Raw genomic sequence first — 25,415 nt, 5'->3', positions numbered from 1 at the left:
AAGTCCTCATTTTGCGAGTTAAACAATTGTCTTTTGTAAATCCAAGTAAACCACATCTACTGATTCCCCTTTAAATCTGAATAGTTACATATGCAAAAAAAAAGAAATAAAAGAAAGAAATATCCCTTTCATAAAACCATGGTGACTTTGTCCAAACATCCTCTGAGGGACAAGGAAATCAAAAAAATTGAGTGAATTCTAGAATATTGCTTCGCAAGTATGGAAGCTGAAAGGCTTCTGACCATGATAGAAACCCTGAGAACAATTATTATCACATCATTCAATCATACTTTATTCTTTGATCATGATTTCTCAGCCAGGACTTGGTGGTTGGTAATTTTCCAATACTTACTCCATGTATTCCACAGGATCACTACAGGGAGAAAGCTCACAAATATCTAAGAAACAACTTATCACCAACTACCAGAATGTAAGAATTTGGTCAATGGCTCATTATGAGGCCAATCAGTTACATATTGTATAATTACTCTACTTTGACATTGACAATAAATCCCAACATAAAAATAAATATAACCAAAAGTGTATCCATCTTACAAGAACAATGATAAATGGAATATTTGATAGATTGCTATTTCTGGATACTTGAATGTAGTTCTCCAAAACGAATGATTAAGCCCCCTGGTTGAATACTAAAACGTCAGTTGGTGAAACATAGAACTGGAGACAATGTTTATATAATAAAATATTTAAAGTGAGATTTGGTCTGTGATTGGTAGTTGATTGGTCTGTGTAGCCCAGCTATGGATGCAAAAGGTCATCGGTCTGATGACAACTCTCTAATTGGTTGCTGTGTAACTGAACAGCTTGTGGATGTTAACAATATAAGCAGAAGCATTTGAACCACTGGAAGGGCATGTATGTGTGTACGTGTGCGCTTGCGTGTGCGCGCAAGCATGAAGAAAGTGACAATGACTTCACACATCAAACTTTCAGAGCCCAATCTCAAGTGCCCCTCCACTTTAACAGACTCTTCCCAGTACGCTGCCTCGATTCAAACTACTTTTCGCCCTTTCTGCACCCTCATACCATAGAGTTTAGCAAGAAAACTTCAGGGCTCAATCACAACTGCACAAAACCACTCAATTTTTAACATATATAAATTGGGTGTCATGAGATTCCCAGACTTTATCTTGAAGGTAGGACATAATTGAATAGAGTGTTATGCTCATTAGAATTCATTGAATGCAAATATATTACAGGAAAAAAAACTGCCACAACAAACTGAGAGGCCTGAGACCCCGCAACCAGGCCGCTGACTGCATCGATGCAACTCAGCCAATAATTAGGTAATAAAAATTTTACATCCTATCTCAATCGATCACCCACATGACATATTTTCTGCTCTTGCAGGCTGTATAAAACTCCTCCACTAAATAGTCAGTGTATGCAACTACTCACATAGATGGAAATACCCTTAGTTTCTTTTCATGGTCCTGAAGTAGGGTTGTATATTTACTAGAAGAAAGAACAGGTACAGATCATTACATACATTAGCAGATTCTTTTAAGGTAACACGGTATTACACATAGCTTAATGTGTACAAATGAGCTTAAACGGCTTGAAGGAAGATATACTCAAAAGTAAGGCAGGAGCAATATTATAGCTTGTATTAAAAGCATATTCCAGCTTTCTAATGTTATCTTTTTAGCTTATATTACCATAATAACAGAACGAATTGTAACTTCAATGTGATGTACCATGAAATGCAAATGGTGAGTAGATACCAATGTAGGTAAAACATGAAAAAAAGATATTCACCTCTAAACTAAAGCAACACTTCAAGACAAATATCTACTGTATTAGAGTTACTCACTCCTCATAGTATTCTAATCCTAGGACTCCTTTATTCTTTACAATGTGGTACTCGTCTGGTATCAGGCTCTCAGGCACTTCAAATTGCTTCTGTTGAGAGAAATATTTGCCAAAATTTTAATTTCCTGAAGCACTGGGAGCAGGGGTGTTTGGTGCCACCTCAGAAACCCAAAAAAACGTGCAGCCCACCAATGACATTACCATCACTTTTCCAAGTCTTGAGCAATTAGCCTGAATAATCTATGAGTCAATCTCAACTCCCAGCAATTACAGGGACACTCTAAACTAGAAATTGGTTACATTTTGAGGTTTGGAGCATAACAGAATCAGCTGACAGAATAGATTGCATAAATTCAAATATTTCTCCTCATATTAGTGACACCTGTCTGATTGCGATACTCGAGGTTATAAGGGCCTCACAGAGAAATACTATTCTTTAATGACAGAAGAACAGTCCTGCCAGTGAAACAAAAAGATAATGGTGGCAAATAGCAGGAGGAAGTCAGGAATAGGGTGCCACACCCATGAATTCAAAGCTAAAAGTAGTTTATTACCTAGGCGTAATCGAACAGGTTGAGTACATTCATCTATATCCTGATGAATCACCCAAATAATCTTACTTTGCCTTCTTATGTGCACTCTAGCATGCTTCTCCTCACATCAAGATCGATTCTTTCCCATTTGTGCTTTTTCTCATATCCCCATCTATCCATTCACCACCGATACCAATATCTTGATGGAATGTCATGTCTCTCATTCCTAATCACCCTCAACAAGTGCTGTCTATCCAAACACTCAATGAATGTCATTATCAACACTCATGTGTCTCTTCTTTTCCTCCTTGTGAGAGGAGACAGTCTAGAACAAAAAGAAGTGACATCTTATTGCAACTTTTAACATACTAAGGGATCTTACAGGTTAGATGCTGAGAACATGTTCTCCTTTTTGGGAGAATCCAAAACTAGAGGATATAGGTACAGAATAAGGAGTGGCCCAATTACAAAATTGATACCAGGATTTTCTTCTTTCATAGGGTCATGACCCTTTGGATTTCTTAATTACAGAAAGTTGTGCAGACCAAGTCATTGCCTATTCAACACTGAGAAAATAATCTTTGAACTATGGAAAAACCAAGACTTCTGTGGACAGGACAGAAAGCCGAGATGAGACCATGATCATATCACCCATGATGTTGTTGAATCGTGAAGCAGATTCAAGGGACTATCTGGTCACTCCTGATCCAATTTCTTATGATATATGGTCATGCGCATGCAAGACACTTGAAATAACTTGACCTCAGCAATTCTAATTCATGTCTTTAATATCCCATAGGCTCTTCAAAAATCTGCAAAAATCAATGAATGACGCACGGAGGAGATGTATGTCTGAGAACATATTCTCACAGAACCCATGCAAATTATGTACTCATTCAAATGTTTACATTTCACTGTGACCATTACGGCTGATGGTTAGCTTTTCACCTGGTATCTAACATAAGGCAGGAGCAAGGTGAGCAAAGACAGAAAGTGGTGACAGGATTCATGTAAACAGGCTGCTCCTGATCTTGTTTCACCTCCTGGTTATGCTGTTACTGATTATTTTGCTCTGTATTGGAAGTGTAAAGTAAAACATTTCAAGGGGATCCAAGTTAATCTTATAGAGCGAACTTCCAAGATTGTCAAGTAATTTTCAAGCATGTCAAAGCAATCTCCAAAGATTGGAAAGGAATCTTTCAGCACAAATACTGTGAACATCTTTCACATAAGTGGATAAGAAAGTATTTACTCACATATATCCCATCATGCCATGTATCCCCTTGTCACTGCCCTTGCTTTCATTACTGACTTTGAAGAGGCCCAGAAGACACATGGACACATATCAAATTGTAAAATTTATGATAACATTGCTGTAATTGAGTAATTAATGTTAACTATACATTGTTGTGGTTCTGTTCGCCGAGCTGGGAATTTGTGTTGCAGACGTTTCGTCCCCTGTCTAGGTGACATTCTCAGTGCTTGGGAGCCTCTTGTGAAGCACTTCTGTGATCTTTCCTCCGGCATTTATAGTGGTTTGAATCTACCGCTTCCGGTTGTCAGTTTCAGCTGTCCGCTGCAGTGGTCGGTATATTGGGTCCAGGTCGATGTGCTTATTGATTGAATCTGTGGATGAGTGCCATGCCTCTAGGAATTCCCTGGCTGTTCTCTATATGGCTTGTCCTATAATAGTAGTGTTGTCCCAGTCGAATTCATGTTGCTTGTCATCTGCGTGTGTGGCTACTAAGGATAGCTGGTTGTGTTGTTTCGTGGCTAGTTGGTGTTCATGGATGCGGATCATTAGCTGTTTTCCTGTTTTTCCTATGTAGTGTTTTGTGCAGTCCTTGCGTTCATCCACAGATTCAATCAATAAGCACATTGACCTGGACCCAATATACTGCAGCGGACAGCTGGAACTGACAACCGGAAGCGGCAGATTCAAACCACTATAAATGCCGGAGGAAACGCCACAGAAGCGCTTCACAGGAGGCTCCCAAGCACTGAGGATGTCACCTAGACAGGGGACGAAACGTCTGCAACACAAATTTCCAGCTCGGCGAATGGAACCACAACAACGAGCACCTGAGCTACAAATCTTCTCACAAACTTTTAACTATACATTGACCAGATTTTCTGAGGTCACATAAACATTTCTGAAACATAGATGAGAATTCCGCATAGGGATATTATGAAATCCCCATTGTAGCAGACTACAAAGCAATAGCCCAGAAAATCGAAGATTTTCAGTTGGGCAATTCTCATCGCCTGGAAACCTCCAAAACTATTCATTTGAAGTGCAAAGCTTGGACAGTTCTGCTGAAGTATGTAGTGTTACAAAGCGGTTGTCAAACCCCTCTGTCAATTAAACCAAACACCTAAAAAAGGTCGCCTCACCTTGCAATCTGTTAAAATGTGAGTGACAGAGAACTCCCAAATTCCACTATTTAAAGAAAAAATAATAATTTATTTTTCTAATTCTAAGAGTGAACATTAAACAAAAACTATTCACAAATCCAAGCCCCCCCTTTCTCTTAACTATTTACTATCTGACCCCAATTCTATAAAAAAATTGCTGATCCAATAACACACTTATTAAAATTACATTAAGTTAATCTCAAAAGTACACAGTCTTTGTCTTCAGTGTTCCTGATGATCTCCCTGGATTGTCTTCTTTCTTTTCACTGAGAATAGGCTTTACATGAAAAGGTACCTTTGATAAAGAGGTTTTTTCTCATTTCTTTAAGGGCACGATGTTAGATGGGCAGTTAGCTCTCCAGCAGTTGCTCTCTCCATGACAGTTGCTGTCTGACAAATTTTCAAAATGTTCGCATTCTTATACCCCTCTCAACACCAGGTCCTCTTATTGGTTCAATGTTGATAAAACAGTAAATTCAAACTTGTTTGGGTTTTAATATCCTGGGGCACAATTTAAACTGATTGGTTAAATTCGAATTGTTGTCAAAACAGCAACTAAAACTCAGGTATCCATTTCACAGCCAAATGTTACATATTTTAAATTTTCCAGTACACTCTGGGACTGCCATCTCATCAGATACACAGGTACTTATAATCTCTCAGTTCAGAACAGCATTTTCTCTCTCTTAAAAGTACAGTACATGCCTTCAACTTCATGACAATTGTTACTCAGGAAAAGTTAGCCTATTAAAAACCTAGTTAAATTCTTAAATAACTATGAAGCTGACATCCCAACTACACTCCTCCCAGACCCCTTACAGTCTCCCTAAATCCTGACCTGATACCATTTTTCACCATTCTGGGATATGAAAATCTGGAGCTGAAACTCAACATCAACCCATACCCTGAAACATGTTTCCCTCATGCCTTGTTGCCAGACGATCCACTTTCTCTGCCATAGGAACCAACAACTCCTGTACAAGTGTGTCCACTTGGCTCCTTATCCACGTGGCACTCTACCCTCCAAGGTTATAAGGGATAAATACAAGGTTCCAGTTCTATCCTTTCTTGCCTGGCTGTCTGGAGGGTTAACATTCAACACTAAAAGTGAAAATTCTTCTCTACTGAGGGGATTGCTCATACCAAGCTTAACATATTGCAGTTAAATGTAAATGTCAAGTTGTTGCAACAGATTTCTGGTGTGCTGCCAATTTCCCTAGTTTAAATCTCTCATCCATTCTCAACCCACATGATTTTGCACATTAAATCTCAGTTCAATAGTTCTCAAAGTCAGCATTAATTAATCAATATGTGCTCAAAATCTCAGAGCACAAACATTACATAAAAGATATCTCAAACCAATAACATTGTCCTTGCCTTACAACTTTCTGCCTTTGAGGTACAATCTTAGTTGTGACGAGTTCCACCAACCTCTCTGAATCATCAAAAGGGATGTGGAGTGAAACTGCTAAACAAATATGTGGCTGAATAAATCCCTAAGGTGTTTGTTTTTGAATTGGGTACTGTGTAATGAGAAGGGAACCATTGCCAATTTAGCTGTGTGAGACCTTTTGGGGTTAAGCAACCATAACCTGATGTAATTTTTTGTCAGGTTGGAGAGTGAGATAGTTGATTTGGAGACTAGGGTGCTGAATCTCAATAAAGGAAACAACGAAGATGTGTGGCATGAGTTGGCCTTGATAGGTTGGGGAGAGTTTCTTAAAGGGATGACAGTGGATAGGCAATGGCAAATATTCAAGGAATGCATGGAGATACTGCAACAATCATTTATTCCTGTTTAGCACAAAAGCAAAATGGGCAAGAGGGTCAATCCATTGATTACAATGAAAATTACAGATAGTATCCGATCCAAGGAAGATGCTTACAGATTGGCCAAGAAAAACAATAGGTAAAAACAATGACTGCAGATGCTGGAAAACAGAGTTTAGAGTAGAGTGGTGCTGGAAAAACACTGCAGTTCAGGCAGCATCCGAGTAGCAGTAAAATCGACATTTCAAGCAAAATCCCTTCATCAGGAATACAGGCAGAGTGCCTGAAGGGTGGAAAGATAAATGAGAGGAGGGTGGGGGTGGGGAGAAAGTAGCATAGAGTACAATAGGTGAATGTGGGAGGGGATGAAGGTGATAGGTCAGGGAGGAGGCTGGAGTGGATAGGTGGAAAGGAAGATAGGCAGGTAAAACAAGTCATTGGGACAGTGCCGAGCTGGAAGTTTGGAACTGGGGTGAGGTGGGGGAAGGGGAAATGAGGAAACCCCAGGGCATCAATATGGACTTCAACAGTTTCCTCATTTCCCCTTCCCCCACCTCACCCCAGCTCCAAACTTCCAGCTCAGCACTGTCCCCATGACTTGTCCTACCTGCCTATCTTCCTTTCCACCTATCCACGCCACCCTCCTCCCTGACCTATCACCTTCATCCCCTCCCCCACTCAGCTATTGTACTCAATGCTACTTTCTCCCCACCCCCACTCTCCTCTCATTTATCTTTCCACCCTTCAGGAACTCTGCCTGTATTCCTGGTGAACGGATTTTGCCCTAAATGTCGATTTTACTGCTCCTCGGATGCTGCCTGAACTGCTGTGCTTTTCCAGCACCACTCTAAGAAAAACAATAGGTCTGAGGAAGAGGAGCTGTTTAACATTCAGTAAAGAAGGAACCAAGGGATTGATTAAGAAGGGGAAATACAGTACAAAAGTAAGCTTGCAGGGAGCATAAAGACTGTCACTAGGAGTTTCTATAGGTACATGAAGAGAAAGAGATTAGTGAAGATAAGTGTAGGTCCCCTACAGACAGAAATGGAGGAATGTATAATAGGGAACAAATGCCTGAGTAACTGAATACATATTTTAGCTCTGGTTTCACAAAAGAGGACACAAATTGGATACCAGAAATGTTGGAGAATGCAAGATTTAGTGAGAGGGAAGAACTGAGAGAGAACAACATTAGTAGAGAAATGATGCTGGGAAAATTGAGGGAATTGAAGGCTATAAATCCCAGGGCCAGATAATTGAATCCCAGAATATATATGTCCCTGCAAATTTGAGTGTAGCTAATATTACTCCAATATTCAAAAAGGGAGGTAAAGAGAAACTGGGGAATTATAGACCAGTAAGTCTAACATTGGTAGTGGAGAAAGTTCTCGAATCCATTATCACGGACTTTATAGCGGACCATTTAGAAAGCAGTGTGAACATCTGATAGAGTCAGTATGGATTTATGAAGGGGGAATCATGCTTGACAATCTGTTGGAATTCTATGAAGATGTAACTAGTAATGTTGACAAGGGAGAGCCAGTCGATGTAGGATATTTGGAATTTCAGAAAGTGTTTGACAAAGTCCCACATAAGAGATTATTGTGCAAGGTTAAAGCACATGGGATTGGGGAAGTATATTGAGAAGTATAGAAAACTCGTTGGCAGAGAGGAAACAAACAGTAATGGGTCCTTTTCAAATTGGTAGGCAGTAACTAGTGGGGTGCCACAGGGTTTGGTGCTAGCACCCCAGCTATTCACAATATATATTAATAATTTGGTTGAGGGAACAATGTGTAACATCTCAAAGTTTGCAGCTGATACCAAGTTGGGTGGGAGGGTGAACTGTGACAAGGATGCACAGATGCTTCAGCATGATCTGGACAGGTTGGGTGAGTAGGCAAATCAATGGCAGATGCAGTATAATTTGGAGAAACTCAAGGTTGTTCACTTTGGAAGCAAAAACAAGAAGATAGATTACCTGAATGGCTGTAAATTGGAAGAAGGGAGTGTGCAGGAGGACCTGGGTGTCCTTATACACCAGTTGCTGAAGGTAGGTATGCAGGTGCAGCAGGCGGTAAAGAAGGCAAATGGTATGTTGGTCTTCATTGCGAGAGGTTTCAAGTACAGGAGCAGGAATGTGTAGTTGCAGTTATATAGGTGCTTGGTGAAACAGCACCTAGAATATAGTGTGCAGTTTAGGTCTCCTTTTCTGAGGAAGGATGCTCTTGAGGGAGAGCAGCAAAGGTTTACCAGGCTAATCCTGAGGTTGCGAGACTGACGTAGAATCGAAATTGACTAGGTTAGGATTGTTTTCACTGGAGTTCAGCCGGGTGAGGGGAGGATCTCATAGAGACTTATCAAATTCTAATAGGACTAGACAGGATAGATGCAGAGAAAATATTCCCAATGGTGCGTGCATCCAGAACCAGGCGTCACAGTCTGAGGACTTGGGCTGGACCATTTAGGATGGAGATGAGGAGACATTTCTTCACCCAAAGAGTGGTGGATCTGTGGAATTCATTGCCACAGGAGGTAGTCGATGTCAAATATTGAGTGTATTCAAGAGATGGCTAGATATTGCACTTGGAGCTACTGGGACCACAAGTTGTGGGGAGAAAGCAAGATTAGGTTATTGGGTTGGATAATCCATGATCCCAATAAAAAGCGGAGCAGATTTGCAAGGCCAAATGACCTCCTCCTGCTCCTACCTTCTATATTTCTATGTTCTATGAATTGAATAATTTTAGCCCTTCATTAGACAAAAACACTGAAATCTGTAACTGTATCATTTTAAACTGGAACTTAATTTGTCGAAGCATCAGTAGAGCCATAGAGTCATAGAAATGTACAGCATGGAAACAGACTCTTCGGTCCAACCTGTCCACGCCGACCAGATATCCCAACCCAATTTAGTCCCACCTGCCAGCATGCAGCCCATATCCCTCCAAAACCTTTTGAATCATATACCCATCCAAATGCCTTTTAAATGTTGCAATTGTACCAGCCTCCACCACTTCCTCTGACAACTCATTCCATACACGCATCACCCTCTGCGTGAAGACGTTGCCCCTTAGATCTCTTTTATATCTTTCCCCTCTCACCCTAAACCTACGCCCTCTAGTTCTGACACCCCGCACCCAGGGAAAAGACTTTGTCTATTTATCCTATCCATGCCCCTATAATTTTGTAAACCTCTATAAGGTCACCCCTCAGCCTTATAGAGGCTTCACGGAAAACAGCCCCAGCCTGTTCAGCCTCTCCCTATAGCTCAAATCCTCCAACCCTGGCAACATCCTTGTAAATCTTTTCTGAACCCTTTCAAGTTTCACAATATCTTTCCGATAGGAAGGAGACCAGAACTGCATGCAATATTCCAACAGTGGCCTAACCAATGTCCTGTACAGCCGCAACATGACCTCCCAACTCCTGTGCTCAATACTCTGACCAATAAAAGAAAGCATACCAAACGCCTTCTTCACTATCCTATCTACCTGCGACTCCACTTTCAAGGAGCTATGAACCTGCACTCCTAGGTCTCTTTGTTCAGCAACATCCCCTATGTCCTTACCATTAAGTGTATAAGTCCTGCTAAGATTTGCTTTCCCAAAATGCAGCACTTCACATTTTTTTAGATTAGATTAGATTAGATTACTTACAGTGTGGAAACAGGCCCTTCGGCCCAACAAGTCCACACCGACCCGCCGAAGCGCAACCCACCCATACCCCTACATTTACCCCTTATTACCTAACACTAAGGGCAATTTAGCATGGCCAATTCACCTAACCTGCACATCTTTGGACTGTGGGAGGAAACCGGAGCACCCGGAGGAAACCCACGCAGACACGGGGAGAACGTGCAAACTCCACACAGTCAGTCGCCTGAGTCGGGAATTGAACCCGGGTCTCTGGCGCTGTGAGGCAGCAGTGCTAACCACTGTGCCACCGTGCCGCCCACAATTTATCTGAATTAAACGCCATCCGCCACTTCTCAGCCCATTGGCCCATCTGGTCAAGATCCTGTTGTAATCTGAGGTAACTTTCTTTGCTGTACACTACACCTCCAATTGTGGTGTCATCTACAAACTTACTAACTGTACCTCTTATGCTCGCATCCAAATCATTTATGTAAATGACAAAAAGTAGAGGGCCCAGCACCACTCCTTGTGGCACTCCACTGGTCACAGGCCTCCAGTCTGAAAAACAACCCTCCACCACCATCCTCTCTCTTCTACCTTTGAGCCAGTTGTGTATCCAAATGGCTAATTCTCCCTGAGATCTAACCTTGCTAACCCGTCTCCCATAGGGAACCTTGTCAAACGCCTTACTGAAGTCCATATAGATCACATCTCCTGCTCTGCCCTCATCAATCCTCTTTGTTGCTTCTTCAAAAAAAACTCAATCAAGTTTGTGAGACATGATTTCCCACGCACAAAGCAATGTGGACTATCCTGAATCAGTCCTTGCCTTTCCAAATACATGTACATCCTGTCCCTCAGGATTCCCTCCAACAACTTGCCCACCACCGAGGTCAGGCTCACTGGTTTATAGTTCCCTGGCTTGTCTTTATCACCCTTCCTAAACAGCGGCATCACGTTAACCAACCTCCAGTCTTCCAGCACCTCACCTGTCACTATCGATGATACAAATGTCTCAGCAAGAGGCCCAGCAATCACTTCTCTAGATTCCCATAGGGTTCTCGGGTACACCTGATCAGGTCTTGGGGATTTATCCACCTTTATGCATTTCAAGACGTCCAGCACTTCCTCTTCTGTAATATGAACATTTTGCAAGGTGTCACTATCTATTTCCCTACAGTCTATTTCTTCCATATCCTTTTCCACAGTAAATACTGATGCAAAATACTCGTTTAGTATCTCCGCCATTTTCTGCGGCTGCACACAAAGGGCGCCTTGCAATTCTTTGAGGGGCCCTATTCTCTCCCTAGATACGCTTTGGTTCTTAATGTATTTGTAAAAACCCTTTGGATTCTCCTTAACCCTATTTGCCAAAGCTATCTCACGTCCCCTTTTATCCTCCTGATTTCCTTCTGAAGTATACTCCTACTGCCCTTATACTCTTCTAAGGATTCACTTGATCTATCCTGTCTATACCTGACATATGCTTCTTTCTTTTTCTTAACCAAACCTTCAATTTCTTTAGTCATCCAGCATTCCCTATACCTAGCAGCCTACCCTTTCACTCTGACAGGAATATACTTTCTCTGGATTCTTGTTATCTCATTTCTGAAGGCTTCCCATTTTCCAGCCGTCCCTTTACCTGCGAACATCTGCCCCCAATCAGCTTTTGAAAGTTCTTATTAAATACCATCAAAATTGGTCTTTCTCCAATTTAGATCTGGTCTATCCTTTTCCATCACTATTTTAAATCGAATAGAATTATGATCGCTGGCCCCAAAATGCTCCCCCACTAACACCTCAGTAGTTAACATATCATTCAAGATTCTTAACCAGCTCTCACTAAATTAGATATTTGTCGAGTTAAACATTGTCGAGTTAAACATTTTGTTTATTAGCATAGTCCTTATTCCTGGACCTCTGAAATTGACTTAGCTACTCAAAAGAGAGCTTCGACTGGTGTACTTGATGATCGACACGGTGGATACTAGAGATATATCAACGTTACTGAATAGAACTTTGCTCAATCAAGTTAGACCTCTTGTAAAATATTGACAGAAGACTGACTGCCACAAGAAAAAGAAATCTGCTTAAAAAGAAAACTCTGAAATATAATAATGTCATAATAATGGCTGCAAATGCGCAAAACTAATTTCAAGTATGGTGTCAATATTCCAGTAACCTTTTCAAAGGTGTCTTTCAAAAGTCTCAATAAGGGAGGATATCCTCTTTTAACTGACAGTCCTTTGTTTATGTAGTGACATTTATTACAAGTAAAGGCCTCAAATATAACTTCTGTTCCTACCATCAGTAAGTTTTATTTGACAATTCCAAAACTGAATTAAAATTGCATTAGTGTCACACTGTGCTGAAATATTTAAACAATGTTGACTGAAAACAAAATGTAACAGACTTTGCCACTAAACCATCTGATATCTAAACATGTCAAATTGACTCACGATAACAGGTTGTTTTTCAAGTTGAGCCCGGACTGCGCTCTTGTCCATGGTTACTGACACAGGAGGTACTGACTCTTCAGAACATTGGGAATATACAGCATCACACAAAAATGAGATATCTCTGCAAATAAGATTGGGAACAGTGAAAATCATTACACAATTATCAAAATGTCACAAAGGAAATAAAACCAAATACACCTAATTTTAAATAAATAATAATAAAATGTTATCGTCCCTGTGCTGAGGCAGGAACAAAAAGTACAAGTAAAATATTTAATTATATGATTTTTACACATATATGAAATGAGCAGGGTCAACAGGACAATAAACTCTGGCCTAGCCAATCAGACCCATCACCCGAAAAAGAGTTTTAAATTCTTTCTGACAATTAGTTAACATATTAGTGCTGCTTCTTGCTCCCATGTTCACAATATTTCAAATGCCACGGATGTTGTTGTAACATTAAATGCTCATATTTCAGAATTCCAAGGCCATTTTCTCATTAAAATACATGTATATTTTCCAGGTTCCATTAGCTCTTGTGCTGAATGCATTGTCGTAAGTGGCCTTGAGCATCTAAAATCTGGATTTAGGTTATTGTCAAGAGCAATCATTTAATACATACCCTTACTAACAACAAAATGGCTTTTTAATGCAAGTAATATAAAGTAACATAACAAAATGGCTTCTAGGCTGCAAATTGACAATTCTGTTATAAATGGCTTTTAACCCTGATAAAAGCTGCATTCCTGAACTGACTGAACCAAAGATTAGTGGACAATCCTTCCTTCACAGTATGGAATTAACTAAGCTAGATAAGACATTACTAACCATCCGAGCTAACCTTGGAGACACATGTGCCAAGAGATAAAATGTGCAAAACAAAGTTAGTTCCCAGGAAATATCATTGGCTTAACCTTATGTCTATAATGTCATTTTATTGGATTAGCTCTGTAATTAAGGCTGTACTATTTTTCAAAAACAGTATAAAAATTGTCTTTGTTTTAAGCCATTTGCGCAGCTTTCTCCTAGGAACACAGAAGCATTTAACCTCAATGTTGCTGGGACAACCTGAGCCTGGCTATTATAATAAAGTGTGAAATCTTGCAGAACCAGACCGAATTACTGGTGTTCTGTTGGCCGATTGCGGAACCAAGAAACCCCTCCGTGGGTTGAGATCTTCATCTGGTGCCATGACTCGGATTTGTTACAGACGATTGTGGACAGTGGTGTAAGAGCTTTGTGTCCTCCAGTATTGAATGTTGAGGAATCAGCCACTAAGATGTGAGTATTTCATATCCGTCTGGTTTTCCTTTCATTCAAGTAGTGGTTGACTTGACCTCTCGCTGTCTATCATCTCAGTCCAGCCTGAAGAGAATCAGTCTTGGTAAGAATAGGGTCAGGGACCCTAATAAAAGGGGAAAGAAAGTAAAGAGAAAAGAAAAGGTCGAGGACATTTACGGAATTGGGGACTCCACCTAAAAGGTTGGGGACCTGAGTACAGAGTTGGGAGGCGGATCGGAGATCTGAATAGAGTTGAGGACCCTAAAAAGGGAGAAGGTCGAGGACCTTTATGGAGTTGGGGACTTCTACTAAAGGCTGGGGACCTGAGCACAGAGTCAGGAGACTCTGATTCGGTCAAATTGGTGCTGTCTAAATTGATTCTTAAATTGTCCTGTGAAAGACAAAATAAAGAAGTATCGTGATTTATTAAAACAAAACTGTCAGGGTTTTAGAATGTTGACAATGCTTTGCAGAAATCATTAGTCTTGTTGTTTGTTGTCAGGTTACTGATTAGTGAAAGTTTTATGTCAAGATTATCTTCTCCGTTGTATCTGAATGGCTTTTCTTGTCTTGCTTTGCTGCTTTGTGTTTGTTCTGTTTTGTTTTGATGTTTGTTCTTTGTTTATGAAATATAGAGGGTGGCTGCTGCTTTTGTCGTGTTAAACAGAAGAAAGCTGGCCAGTGACACAATTCTCGCACACTTGGTTAAGCAGCTATGGAAATGTGGAAATGTAGCCACTGGGGAGTGATGTATCTTTAATGTTACCTTGGAGCTAACATGGGGAATCGACATATACACTGACTCTTTGGTGTGCTCTTGGTGTGATGCACAATTTTGGAGGCTTGTGGGAACATAGAGGATTTTTAACCCCCATGGGGCAGCGTTCTCGTAATTCTGTTTTGTCCAATCAATTTGGCAGTTATCAAGATGTTCGGCTCACGCTGAAGAAACTGATTCAGTTTCCAAAGTAGTGGGCAGGCGGATGCAACTGCAAAGCCGGCAGCCTTACACCCCAAACCTCTGGTCTCATTGGGTCCCCAACAAAACCCGGTTAGACACAGTATAAAGACGGGTGTGCCAGACTTGAGTACGGTACAGCAATCACAGTGGAAACTCCCTGCTGAAGAACACTAACTATGGCCTCAAATGGGGTATTCCCTCAATGCTCAAACCAAAAGTGGGTGACCCCTGCTGGACAAGTTTGTGTTCCTTCTTTGCTACTGCCTATATTAGTTCATTATGTTCATTTTGTACACACTTGGACAAGGAGGGAATGGTTTATACTCTATTACAATGGACAAGCCGCGGCCTCCAACCTCGATGGGAGGGGCCCTTCCAGGTTGTCCTTACCAACCCTACTGCTGATAAAGTTGCCGGACTCCTCCATTATTTCAAGGTCATCAGACGAGCCCCTTGCAAGGGGGGAGATGATGAAGATTGAATTTACCTTGCTATATGGACTCATCATCGCCAGCATTGGTGCTCAAGAAGGGAATGTTTACCAGTGTGATCCTGAGCAACCAGAGACTGTGTACCATTTCTGCCGAAAAGATGTCTTTGTGACTTCCTTGAACATATGGGTAGTCTATGGCTGCAAAGTACGGCTGTCCGGAGTGCTTGAGGTGAAAGCTGTTCAATAGAAAGAGGTGGGTCTTCCTTGTGTGCCGAGAGATTGATTCCTTCAATGCATGGAAAATTACCAAGAAAGACTGTTACATTGGTCAACTGCATCAAGAAGATTTACAGGACAAGTCTCAATGGTCTTTGTCCTGTCAGCGTGTTGTGTGCCAGTTTGATTTCAGTTGTGCTATGGGCAGCCCTGGTAAGCTTTGCCCCTATTCAAATAGGTCTACATTGGCACACCACAAAAGAGAAAAGGGGGAAATGTTATCTTTCAGTAACAATCTGTTTCTTCAGAGTCATAATAAAATATTCGGCCAGGATGAAGTGATCCATTACACTCTTACGTCAGCAAAAGACTCTTTGACCACTTTCCCTCTCCCGAATCCCAACGGAGGAATGGAACGCTTTTAAAGCATTTACCGGACATAATATTTCTTTTGACGATTACCTATCCCCATCTGCTAGTTGCTTATGGACTTCTTCTAAAAACTCCACAGTAGCCTATCCCAATTGTTACTATGTTAAGGGATGGGGGTGCACGTACGTGAAAGTGATCGTTGGTATTCAGGCCCTTTGTGGCATGGGTAATAGCAGCCATCTTCACTATGAGACTCCGAACAGCACCCACATTTTCCCAATTGTGGGATGAAGGAACCATTCTGGAACAATAACCGTATCTCTTACCGAAAGACCCACCTCTTTCTATTGAACAGCTTTCACCTCAAGCACTCCGGACAGCCGTACTTTGCAGCCATAGACTACCCATATGTTCAGGGAAGTCACAAAGACAGGCCTGCTTCTTCCTGGGAAACTCCCTCCATTATCTATACTAAACCTGGTTACTATTTTTTCTATCAAGATAAAACAACTAAACTCCTTGTCCTTAGTGAAATAGGTACTCTCAGTACTCCCTGTGCTGTAGCTGTAGGGACACTTTTCCTGACTACTGTTCCTTGTCCAATTACCCGGGAATGGGATTGGGATTTCCCTGTCAAACATTCAGTCTCACCTGAGTTCTGTGCACATTGGAGGAATGCTAAGGCTTTGGGCACCATTAATGCTCAGTCTGTGGGGTACGCATTTCTTAGGACTTTTTCCTTAGGAGAGTCTACAGGAATTATTAGCCACCAAAACTGAAGTCATCTCATTTGCGGTCTCACCCTCATGGGCAATGAGACGGCTGCTGCCCTGGCAGGAATTAAGGATATGCTTTCAGAATTGCGCCTATTTTCCCAACAAAAGCGGTACACCCTCAACTACCTGCTCACAAGAGAGGGTTGGGTTTGCACCATGTCAAAGGCAACTGTACCATGGGAGTCACTGACCTCACTAAGAATACTACCAGGCATGTAGTTAACATCCGCATCTTCGTCAGTCGAATGACAGAAGGCACAGGATGGGGAGATTGGGGTTTTGGCTCATGGTACAACTGACTGATAAATATAGCGATGTATGCTGGCATTGTTTTAGTTGGCCTTTTTGCCGGCATTGCTATTGTTAAATGTATTATTGCTAAGCTACTAATTTCCATTGACAGCATCGGCTCCCCCACAGAAATGCTTCTTTTCCATTCAAATGATGATGAGGAGGTGCAATTGTCTACCCCCTACTTCCTCCCTGATGAAGGAGAAGTATGGCAGTCTCTGGCATCCATTCAATTGGACTGATCTAATCTATGCCCTCACATCCTATGGTGTGGTCATGGAATGACCAAAGTGGGGAGATGAGGGTCTAAAATCTGGATTTAGGCTGTTCGTCAGGAGCAACTATTTAATACATGCCCTTACTAACCACAAAATGGCTTCTTAATGCAAGTAACATAAAGTAACATAACAAAATGGTTTATAGGTTGCAAATTGACAATTCTGTTTAAAATGGCTTTTAACCCTGATAAAAACGGCATTTCTGAACTAACTGAACCAAAGATTAGTGGACAATCCTTCCTTCACAGTATGGAATTAACTAAGCTAGATAGGACATTACTAACCATTCAAGCTAACCTTGGAGACACATGTGCCAAGAGATAAAATGTGCAAAACAAAGTTAGTTCCCAGGAAATATCATTGGCTTAACCTTATGTCTATAATGTCATTTTATTAAATTTTATTGGATTTGCTCTGTAATTAAGGCTGTACTATTTTTCAAAAACAGTATAAAAATTGTCTTTGTTTTAAGCCATTTGCGCAGCTTTCTCTTAGGAACACAGAAATGTTTAATGTCTGTGTTGCTGGACAACCTGAGCCTGGCCGTAATAACCAGACCGAATTACTAGTGTTCTTTTGACCGATCATGGAACCGAAAGACCCTCCCATGGGTCGAGATCTTCAGCCTCAACCTCACTGTCAAACCTCTTCATCATTCAATCTAGTCTACTGGTGTCCTCTAACCGTATGTGCCTTACTTACATTTTTATTCCCTTGTTTGTGCCCAATCTACACCGTGACTGAACATGACTAATTTTCTCTGTTTCACAAGTAGTGTACTGACTCTTAGAACAATTTCTTAAATTGCGTCCGCCTTGTTGCCTCTGTCCCCACTTCCAAAAATCTCAAAATCTCTTTCATCATAATTAGATCTACACCTAACACCTTCTTTTCTCCTTAGTATTCACTGTTCTTCGTCCTCACTGTAAAGTATTTTAGCTATGGGTGATAACGAAGCACAGTTTGTTACTGTCCTAACTGAATCCTGACATTTTATTCACTGGTTAACAAATAATGAAATGGAATAAACAAGCAAACAAATGTATTTGTGGATGTATACTTTCTTGAATGTTTAGCAGACACATTCATGATGGGCACACACATTGCAATAAATTTGGATACTCTCTTTCAATGCATAAACAATCACCTCATCACTCCATTCAAGCTCTTGTGAATAACAGTCATCAAAGCACATGCTCCAACAACGAATACTCCTGAGATTATCAAGGACAAATTCAGAAGATCTGCACTGAACAACTGCAAATGCTCCACCTTAGGATGAGCTCAATGTGATGGGGCACTTCAGTTGAAGGATAAGAACTGACTATTTACCTTTGGATGGTGTCCTGAGAAATGGAACAACTCTCCTGAGTCTTTGAACATGCTAGAATGATGTCAGCCACCAACATCATCTCCAGACAGAATGCAAAGTACAAAAATACTTGGATGAACCCCAGGTCTAAACACTGGCAACAGATTGCTATTTTTGTCAACATTCAGCAGACAACCATAAAATAGTGTTATAATTACCAAGGTTGTGAGAGGAACAGAGTGCACTAAAGATGACAGGAATGACTCTTCTATCCCAACTGAAGGAGTACAATGCCCATTTGCCCCTGCCCTTCCCCCTCCCCATAAGGTAGTTAAATGTACACAGGCTGCCATCCATAAGCATCCGTGAAGCTCAGACTTGAGATACAGCTTTCCTCTTAGGAAAACCTGAGAGAAGAAGTGACATGGCATGGTCAATCTTTGAATTAATAGTTCTTGAATTGGGAACACAAAACAAACCACGCAGACTGGTTGGATGAAAGTGATAATGAAATTTAGAAATTTCTACAGAAAAATTGCAGCATGTCTGGAAAGTCCATTGCAAAGGAATCACTGTAGGAGATTCCTACTTGCAACAAAAACAACTTGCAACAGGTCCACAGTGGATGCCATTTCCCTAGCCCTGCACTCATCCCTGGTCCATCTGGACAACAACGATACCTAAGTCAGACTCCTACTTGACTACAGCTCTGCCTTCAACACCATTATCCTCTCCAGACAGAGCTCAAAACCTCAAGACCGAAGATCTTCTCCATGATAACCCTCAACTATGGAGCACCACAAGGATGCATTCTCAGCCCCCTCTTATACTCACTGTACACCCATGACTGTATAGCCAAATTCCGAATGAACACCATCTACAAGTTTGCTGACGACACCACCATGGCAGAATGGATATCAAACAAAAATGAGTCAGAATACAGAAAGGAGGTAGAGGGCTTGGTGTCATGGTGTAATGATAACCTCTCTCTCAATGTCAGCAAAACCAAAGAACTGATCATTGACTGCAGAAAGAGGAGAACATGCCTTCATCTACCTCAACAGCAGAGGTTGAGAGAGTTGTGAGCGTAAAGTTCCGAAGAGTGACAATAACCGACAACCTGTCCTGGACTTCCCACATAGACGCAATGGTCAAGGCAGCGCAACAATGCCTCTTCTTCTTCAGAAAATTCAGCATGTCCATAAGGACCCTCACCAACTTTTACAGATGCACTATAGAAAGCCTAATATTCAGGTGCATAACTGCCTGATATGTCCTCTCTGCTCAGAACTATAGGAAACAACAGAAGATTATGTGCACAGCACAGATCATCATGGAAGCCAACCTTCCATCCATGGACTCCATTTATACTTCTCATTGCCACTGAAAGGCTGCCAATATCACCACAGACCCCTCCCATCCTGCTCTCCTACAACCTCTTCCGTCAGGCAGAAAATACAGAAGCTTGAATACACGTGCCAACAGCTTCTTCCCGCCATTATTAGACTGATGAACCGACACTCTAACTTCAAATAATATTGACCTTGTTAATACTGATCTGGCTTTGTGTACCTTCTGTGCAGTGTAACCTGCATGCCTCACGCTGTCTAACCATTCTATGATCTGTATGTCCTTGCTTACTATGATCTATTTGTACTGCTCACAAACAAACTTCTTCTTTGTACTTAGATACACACGACTACAAAAAAATCAAATCAAATCAATACGTGAGCTACAACATATCTGGCTGGCCAAGCATCAACAACAGTTTCAAGCCTATGCTCATCAGCTTGAACTTTTATGAAGCGCTGAACATTTTGTTTGTTCCTCCCTCAATTTGCTACTCACCTGCTCAGTGGTATACCAGACTTACCCTCCAAGTGGGTAGCTATAGACAAACTTCAAGACTTTCCCAGATGTAGATACTTGTACAGGAACTTTGCTGTGGTGAGTGACAAAACCAACAAATCTCTACTTTCAAGCACAGCCCAGGCTCAAATAGGATCACAGAAAAAATCTACAAATCTGGGAGGTTGGAGCTAGCCATCAAAAACCACAATTATATCAAATTATATCAGAAAATGATAGATCAACAAACTAATCCTCAGAACTTCAAGAATACCATAATTGTTCACGTGTAGAAAGGAAAAGGATAAAAACCTATGTGAAACCAATTATTGTTTCCAATAGCTGATAAAATTCTCGCAAAAGTTCAATTCAACAGACAGATGAGCCACATAGCAGAACATGTACTGCCAGACAGTAAAACTGACACAGGAGAGGCAAAAGCACTTGTAATACGATCTTCACTTTTTCGCAAATACAAAAGAAATGCTGTGTACAGACATTGCACTCCACTGTCTCTTTGTTGACATAATACTACAATGCCTTTGTTGAAGGATTTTGAAACAGTAAATACTGATTCCTTGTGGAGAGTCTTGAGACAAATTTGGATGTCTTAGCAGAGCCATTCATCTGTTTAGTTTCATGATGGGATGATTCAAGAGTCACTGACTCTGGGGTGAATACTTTTGGCTCCTTTAGCAAAACCGGTGGTGTAAAGCAGAGGTGTGTCATGGCCTACCTTTTCTGCCATATATTCTTTGCTACTTTGATTCCTGGGGTATTGGCTGGAACTGTTGATGGAATATACATCCAAATCAGCATTGATGGTGATCACTTTAACCTGAGATGAATGAAATCCTCAACTAAGGTATCAGAGGTGATGATATGGGAATTATTGTTTGTTAGTGAGTCCTGTCTCTACAAGCCTCATTTTCTCCTAGTTGATTTTAACCTTACTCTGAAGCTTCTTCCAAGAATGCCAACCTAGTAGAAGTTCTCCTCCTCTCTCTACAAGCCCTCTCCTCCAACCTAACACTTTCAGTCGCACTTTCATCTATCTATAACATTCCCAGTTACCTTCCTCTCAGCCCCACCCCCCTCCCATTTATCTCTCAGCCCCCGGCCCACAGTCCTCATTCCTAATGAAGGGCTTACACCCGAAACATCAATTCTCCTGCTCCTCAGATGTTGCCTGACCTGCTATGCTTTATCAGCACCACACTGTCTACTCTGATCTCCAGCATCTACAGTCCTCACTTTCTCCTTGTTAATGGCTGTGCCCTGTAAACATAGCCATCAAAAAAATCACAGATTTTTTCCAATTGCTGATGAATATGGGCTAATCATCAGTTTTAAGGATACAAAGATACTCCATCACTAAATTCTGACTATATGTCATCTACTATAACAATCAATGACAACAACATTAAAGATTGTGGATAACTTCACAGATCCAGGATCTCCAGAAATGTCTGCACAGACATAGAGACAGCAAATAAAATCACCAAGCATACTCAGAATTTGTCCGCTTATGTGACGGTCTGTGGAGGAGGGTGTGCAGTGTTGCAGTAATATCTACCTCTTCCATGTCTGTGAGACATAGGCTACCTACTCCAAACAAATTGAGCAGTTGGGCAAATTCCACTTGAGATGCATTTGGAACATCACATATATCAAATGGGAGAGCAAAGTACCCAGCTCTGAGATACGTAACAGCAAAACTATTGAACTGTGCATTCATCATCAGGCATATTGGGAATGTAGTATGTATGACTGATGATAAAATCCCTAAAGCAATTATGTACTTATGGAAACCAGCTGAGGGGTAAGCCAAGACTCGAATTCAAGGATATCTTGAAGGCAAGCCTCAGGAAATGCCACACATTCACAGACTGAGAAAAAATGCGCAAGAGCAAACAGGAGCAATTTCAAGTAGTGGTGTTGTTTACTTAAAATGGCAAAGAATACAGGTAGCTATGGGCAAAAGGCAAACTAGAAAGACCATGCAGTCCCAGCAAGATCAGACAATTCAACCTTGGTTGCATCAAGAAAAGCCATAAAGTCAAGTCAGAACAACAAATAACTCCGTGCCTGCAAGCAATGGCAATATCGGATAATCAAGGGAAACCGAATACCATTTAATGGTTGATATCCAAGACATTTCATTTACCTATGAAGTGCCAATTTTATATTTTTCTCCACATTGACACTGAGTTAAGAGTGTGCATTCAGAATTTAAAGGGGTACAAAATCTTACACAAAAAGAATTCATTATAAATCTGTGAAGTACACTGCACTCTTCAAATATAGTGCAATATATTCCATGTAAACCTCCCCACCTCAACAGGTGTGTGACCTGTGTACCATGAAGACATACCTTCCAGCTTGAGCCAATTGGACAGGCTGATCTATCAAGTACTTGAATTTTTTTCTCCGAACTGGGTGATGCCATACACGATCAGTTGGTCGGATGCCGTGTATCTGCAGAGACTGACAAAATGAGTCATTTGGGAGTAGAAATAAATGAATGTACCAGAATAACTAACAACATGTATTTTATTTTCCCTTAGATATTTAAATAAGTTTTACATAAAGACTTCTTTCTAATAAATCTGCGACTCCCATTAACAGAAACATCCCTCGATCACTTTGCATTGGATCCAATGGGCTCTTACTTTCTTGACCATGAGAAATCTTATCAAAATCCTTGTTAAGGGCCATATAAAACAGATCAAATGCATTACCCTCATTAATCCTCCTGGTTACTTCCTCAAAAAAAAGTTCAAACTTGTTAAACACAACTTTCCCTGAACAAATCCATGCTGACTATCCCCAATTAATCTATAGATCTCCACGTGCAGATTTCCATTCCTCAAAGTTCTTTCTAATAACTTCCCCACCGCCAAGATTAGACTGACTGGCCTGTAATTTTCTGTCGATTCCTTCTTCCCTTTTGTTAATAATGGGACGATGTTAATAGTCCTTCAAAGCTTACACACCTCACCTGTGGCCAGAGAGAATTTCACAATTACTGCCAATGTCCCTGCTATCTCCTCCCTTCCCTCCCTCAACCACCTGGAATATGTCTCATCTGGATCTGCAGATTTATTCATTTTTAAGGCTGCTAAGCCTTCTGCTATCTCTTCTAGCTATTTGATCATTTCTTTTAATATTTCACGGTCCTCCAGCCTGATGTCTACAATATTGCCATCCTTTCTCATTGTGAAAACCAATGTAAGATATTTATTGAGGACTGTGCCCATGTCTTCCAGGTCCACACACATTTTACCTCTTTGATCCCTAATGGGCCCAACTCTTTGTCGAGCTATTCACTTGCTTTTTATATATTATGAAAACTCATTTTAGTTTTCCTTTATTCTCCCTGCCAATGCTTTCTCATGTACTATCTTTGCTTTCCTGATTTCCTTTTTAAGGCCCCCTCCCAATTTCGCATTTTTAAAAAAGTAATCCAAATCTTCATATCCAGGATTCTCAGGTTTTGGTCCCATTCTGGAAGCTGACAATTCTACCTATTGTTCAACTAAGTATTAATCATAGGCAGCATGATATTAAAGCTATCTGTGACTTCAGCTTGTCCATCATATTCCTCAGGCTCCTTGCATTAAAATATATTCTATTTAGCCTTGCAAACAAACCTACTTGCATTTTAACTTCTAATTCCATTTTTAGGTTCTTTCTCTCTCCAGTGAACAATTTGTCAAAATACCAGCTCCCTGCTAATCTAGGTTAAATTCACCCCAATGGCATTAGCAAACCTCCCTAGAGGATGCTGAGGTTCCTTTCAGATGTCACCTGTCCAATTTGTACAATTCCCAGCTCCCCTAGAAACTGACAGAATGCCACAGGAATCTAAAGCCCTCCATCCTGCACCACCTCTCCAGCCATAAGACAGAAGAGCAGACATACACCATTTAGCCCATCAAGTCTTTCCCACCATTCAATTAGGTCATGGATGATCTGATAATCCTCAATTCCTGCCTTTTCCTCATAATCTTAGATTTCCTTACTGATTAAAAATATGTATCTTAGCCTCAAAAATACTTATTTTGCCTTAATCGTCCTCTGTGGTACAGAATTCAACAGAATTACAACCCTGAGAGAAAGAAGTCTTCCTCATCTCTGTCTTGAATGTGCAACCCTTTATTCTGAGATTTTTGTCTTCTGGTCCTTGACTCTCCCACAATGGGAAACAAACTTTGCATCTACATTGTCAAGTTTCCTAAGAGTCTTGTAGGTTTCAATGAGGCCACATCTCATTATTCTTTATTACAATAAATACAGGCACTGTCTATTCCATCTCTCCTCATAACACAATATCTCCATACCTAGCATTAGCCAAGTGAACCTTCTCTGGACTGCTTCCAATGCCAGTATACCTTTCTTTAGATAAGATGCACAAAACTATTCACAGTATTCCAACTGTGGTCTGTCGAATGCCTTGTATAGTTTTCACCATGCATTCATCTGCTGTATCCTTCTATTCCTACACTCGCTTCCAAATGACATTGGGAGTAATGTACAGAGTACTACCTTTGAAATCCTGCTTTTCAATTTCCAACCCAACTCTAAAATTTTGTAGGACCTCACTTCTCTTTTTTCCCACATTATACATCACAACATGGACCACAATCTGCGATTGTTCATGTTCCACCTTCAGAATGCTCTGTAGCCATTATGTGATATCCTTTCTCCTGGCAAAGCAAAATACCATCCTGTAGTCATGTCCCTGGCCACAAACACACCTGTCTACTCTATTCACTCGAGTCTCCCACCACCATCGCCCTTCACCATTAATCAGCTGGATCATTCACAATGCTATAGCCTTGGTTCTGCTATAGCCTCCATACAGAAACTATTGTGTTTAACCTTTTCCAAAGCTAAGAAACGGTCTGCAAACATGTTGCACTTGGAGATTTCTCCCAAGACCTGCCTGGTCTCCTTATTCTGTGTGGTGGTCATCCATTCACATTCTGTCTGC

General features: G+C 40.9%; 1 protein-coding gene across 5 annotated transcripts in view; it reads right to left on the bottom strand.

Annotated features, from left to right (window-relative positions):
- axdnd1 (axonemal dynein light chain domain containing 1) overlaps positions 1–25,415 on the bottom strand; it is a 179,924-nt gene that overhangs the window by 119,136 nt on the left and 35,373 nt on the right. For 4 of the 5 annotated variants that reach the window (XR_015758172.1, XM_043699576.2, XM_043699573.2 and 1 more), the window contains exons 5-8: positions 22,794–22,906; positions 12,649–12,769; positions 1,835–1,923; positions 1,420–1,476 (exon numbers count right to left, since the gene is read on the bottom strand). Coding sequence is in view for 4 of the 5 variants with exons in the window: in XM_043699576.2 (XP_043555511.1) it covers positions 1,420–1,476; positions 1,835–1,923; positions 12,649–12,769; positions 22,794–22,906 (380 nt within the window). In the remaining variant the exon portion in view is untranslated. The remainder of the gene's footprint in view (positions 1–1,419; positions 1,477–1,834; positions 1,924–12,648; positions 12,770–22,793; positions 22,907–25,415) is intronic. The other variant, XM_043699575.2, reaches the window with a different exon arrangement.

The sequence above is a fragment of the Chiloscyllium plagiosum genome, unplaced genomic scaffold (genome assembly GCF_037043375.1).
Source record: "Chiloscyllium plagiosum isolate Xiang-an unplaced genomic scaffold, Cpla_swu_hap1 HiC_scaffold_9, whole genome shotgun sequence".
Lineage (NCBI taxonomy): Eukaryota > Metazoa > Chordata > Chondrichthyes > Orectolobiformes > Hemiscylliidae > Chiloscyllium > Chiloscyllium plagiosum.
This window is presented reverse-complemented; position numbering and strand designations above follow the sequence as displayed.